This window comes from Sinocyclocheilus grahami, unplaced genomic scaffold (genome assembly GCF_001515645.1).
Source record: "Sinocyclocheilus grahami isolate Dianchi unplaced genomic scaffold, SAMN03320097.WGS_v1.1 scaffold838.1, whole genome shotgun sequence".
In the NCBI taxonomy this organism is placed as follows: domain Eukaryota; kingdom Metazoa; phylum Chordata; class Actinopteri; order Cypriniformes; family Cyprinidae; genus Sinocyclocheilus; species Sinocyclocheilus grahami.
In genome coordinates, this window is record NW_015506017.1 from 462,022 (window position 1) to 466,129 (window position 4,108).

Genomic DNA, 4,108 nt, shown 5'->3' on the forward strand with positions numbered 1-4,108 from the left:
AGAGAGTGCTAGAGTTAGAGGGTCAAATAAAGATGGAAGAAATTTGTTTTTAGCTGATTCTTGAAGATGGCTGTCACAAATCCAGTCTATGAACTTCCGTTCACTCACCACCAGAGGTCACCCGCTCATTACATGGACTCTCACACTACACAGACTGTTACACTATACCCTGGACTACATTTCCCATCATCAATTGCACTGATTGCACACAGCTGTAACCAATCACACGCTCACCTGAAAGCTACTAATTACACAGGCTATATAAATCAGTCTCACACCACCGTTCAGTGTGAAGCTCCCTAAGTATAGAGTTTTAGCAGACAAAGTGAACCAAAATTCAGCAGAGTAGCCAACAGTCAGCACAGAAGCATTATGATCTGTTTGTACCTCAGTGACATTATTTCTACATAAATGATGGGTATATTTGAGCAGTTAGCCATGAAAGACTGACAGGTAATATTTTTAGTCTTGGAGAGTTGTAGCTACACTTGAAGTGGTTGATGACATCACAGTAATATGGGCAACAATGGTTTGACACTGTCACACACTGGAAGTGTCAAAATTGCATGTTATCTCAGAGGCAGCCCAGTCAGTTTTGAGCTCAATGCTACACTTCACCAAAAAATTGGTGAACAAACTTTAATTTCAATAGATTACAAAAAATAGTCTAATAATAATAAAAATGTTACATCTCCATATACAAACGATTGGAGACTTTAGTCAGAGGTTGAAATATATATCAAATAAATTTAGAGTGAGGATAATATAGTGACTGGCATAGCACCACAAATGGATGTGATGCAACTTACGAGTGCTGATATCTTCTTTGAATATAATGGGAGCAGTATAGTTTTGATGCGTTGCGATGTACCACTCAGATCTGATGTAGACAGTGTTAAGATGCATTCCAAATGATGCACTATATGCACTCATACACTATGTACTTATGCATTTTGTACTTAACCATGTAGTGTATGAATTATATAAGGTTATTTTGTCATTCATAATCTGAGTCTGATAGCCCCTCCTCCTTTGCGACAGTTGAGTGCATGAAGTGTCCAACATTCCACACTTTGTTTTTTCGGTTATTTAAGTGCATCATCCGGGTATTTAAAGTGCATTTTTTCTTTTTGGAATTTTCAGTGTGAATGCACTACTCGCAGTATTTATACTAAAAATGTAATAGAATAGTGCAAAAGTACACTATTTGGGACACACATTTACTGTAGGCTGTTTACGGTTGCCAAGCAATGCAGCCACTTTAATTTTTAATTAGAACTTATTTGACAACTTAAGATTTTTTTCAAGAATTGCACTTAGGAGCATTCTTATGAACTTCTTGAAAATTATCTGAACACATTTCTTATTTATTCTTATTATAACTTATTTTTTATGAAGATATTCGTGAAACTGGACCCAGATCTAGGGCCACTGTCCTGCAAAAATTAACTCCAACTTGCCTCAGTACACCTACCTAATGTTTCTAATATGCCTAATAAGACCTTGATTAACTGGTTCAGGTGTGTTTAGTTGCGGATCTATATATTTTGAAACCTCTAAAACAAGCTTACTTTACTTATGTAGTCATATTTTGATTTGAAACCCAATGACATTTTCCTGAGATGTTGATTTATGACACAGTTTAAAAATTTGTCAGATTTAGATGATAATTACAAAATATGATCATATTTCCATAAGAGTGTCACTAAATTAATATCAGACATATTTGAATATCAAGGAGAGGGAGTGGTCATGGTGAAACATCCAAACATTTAGTATCTCTGAAAAGCCCCGAATGTGCTCTGTACAGGACATCCAGACTTAAAACTGTGGCATGTTTAGTCTCAGAGAAATTCACTAAAATATAATGTCCTCATATGAGGATGCAGGGTCTCAGGAGGTTAGAGGTTTCAAAATATTTCTGAGAGAAAATACATTATATACCCCATAATACAGACATTAGACACGTCTTTCTCCCTCCATTTTTCCAGAACCAAATCATGCTATACTGTCAATATATACCTCACCTTTTTGAGGTATTAAATGGGAATAAGATGTGACTTTGATAGATGTGACAACTTAAGAAATGATTCTTGCACTAACAAATTTTATACATATTGTCCAAGGTTCCAACTTGCCAATACTGATATTCAGTAATTAAATTAAGTATAACTGATCAGTAAGCTGGAGCTGTGACTCTGCTTAATGATTGAAAGAGAGAGAGAGAGAGATACAAATAATGAAACAAAATGTAACTGTCCAATTCATTGGAATGTTGAAGTTTCAGTCAAGTGTGGTTCATACCACATTGGTGTGGTAGGGGGTCAGAGGGGTGTGAGCCTTGAGGGTCTCTATTAGTCATACTGGTCCCTCAGTCATGCCCTCCAGAGGCAGGCTGGTGGCATTGATAGTGGGTAGAGGTTGATCCTGGGAGGATGGCATGTTGTGGCCAGTCGCTACAGCAAGACTAGCATATGGCAGGTGGCAGTCTATGTCCAGGATGGGTGGGTAGTGCTGCCGATAACAGATGTAGGCAAAGAAGAGGTCAATCAATCCCCCAACAAAAGCATCTGTGAGGAACAAATCAAGGTTCACCAAGTAAGACATAGTTTCAACAAATCTGCAAGTAGGACCTTGGTCCATATATTCATTCATCCATATGCATTTCTTACTGCGTGTCTTTAATATAATACTACTGTATGTTTTCATTCTTTTATTGTTGTTATTCCCATGAATAATTCAAATAAACCACAAAGAGGATGGATTGTATTTTACAGCAAACAAAGCTTTATAGAAGACAAAGGCATCATTTACCCTAAGACTATGGTATATCTAATTGTGGCTCTACTGAACTGGGTCTTTTAGTGGCCAGAGAAGATAATGTTTTGCTACTGACATAGGATTCTTCAGCAAACACGATTCACCTAATGGCTTCTGCCATTTAATACCACCCTGGAAGGAAGTATTTAAGCACCACCATTGTGAGGGTTGTTAAAAGAGCTGTACTGCACACTGACACACTGCTGTATAACCAAACCTCAAAGCAATTTCATTCCCAAAAATTGAGGGCTAAAATAAAATCAAATGACGGAAACATAATTTTGAGGATAGACTGATAAATTGCCCCTGGAACAAACCCACACTCATTAGATCAGCTTGCTACAGGCCAAGCTTGTATGAGTCCACAGCTTGTATTTACTTGGACCAGATTGGACCCATCAAGTTTAATGGTCCATGCCACTATTGTTCAGGGGTGCGTTTCCCAAAAGCATCATTAGCTAACTACGGTCCTTAGTTCCACTGAACTCTATTCGTAACGATGGAACTTGCGACCATAGTTGCTTTTGGAAAACGCAGCCCAGATTAGTTCTGTTCTATTACCCAGCAGTCCTCAGGGGACAGGTCCATATAAAGTCACACATATTGTGTTATAAGTATCTGCTTGCAGTGACAAGTAAATAAATGAACATGTATATATAACTAAATTAAGTGTTAATATGCATATTTATAGTTTAAAGTGCCCCATTATGCCATTTTTAAGGTTGCTAATATTGTTTTATGAGTCTCCTAAAACAGGTTTACATGGTCAAAAAACACTAGTTTTCTCAAAAAATAGATTAAATTTTACCTCATTTCTAAATTATTCGTAAACGACTCGTGCAAAGCAGTTCAAAGAATCAGTCTCTCTAAACCCCTCCTTTCCGTGAGCCCTCACTGCTGTGATTGGTCAGATGGCGCAGTCCTTTGTGATTGCTCCAGAGCCGTACAGAGATTGGCTCTGGATTGGTCTAACGATTGGTCTAACGCTAACGATTGTACCTTACCAATTCGAGCCGGAGTCTGATGATGAAACGGTCGAAGTGGCTGATCGACAAGAGGCTGATTCGCAAGCACGACTGGAGCAGGACGTTTCTCAGTGGTAAGTGTCAAGTGTTAACAAGTTTGTGGTAATTATAAGATGTGACAAAACAAATGTACTCTCACAGCGTGGGATACAGCGTCTTCTCGACATTATGTTAACCACATGGAAATTTTAGTGTGTTTGTGGGCGGGTTGGTGACGCAGAACGTGGGCAGACATTATGCAAATGTGTTACTTTGTGATGTAG

At 38.1% G+C, this 4,108-nt stretch overlaps 1 protein-coding gene across 1 annotated transcript in view; it reads right to left on the reverse strand.

The window, feature by feature from the left end:
• Positions 1-2,292: 2,292 nt before the first annotated feature.
• The window catches only part of LOC107562766 (phospholipid phosphatase 4-like), a 7,840-nt gene continuing 6,024 nt past the window's right edge, over positions 2,293-4,108 (reverse strand). Inside the window, exon 4 of the mRNA XM_016247484.1 lies at positions 2,293-2,570. Coding sequence (XP_016102970.1) covers positions 2,359-2,570 — 212 coding nt within the window. The 3' untranslated portion in view covers positions 2,293-2,358. The remainder of the gene's footprint in view (positions 2,571-4,108) is intronic.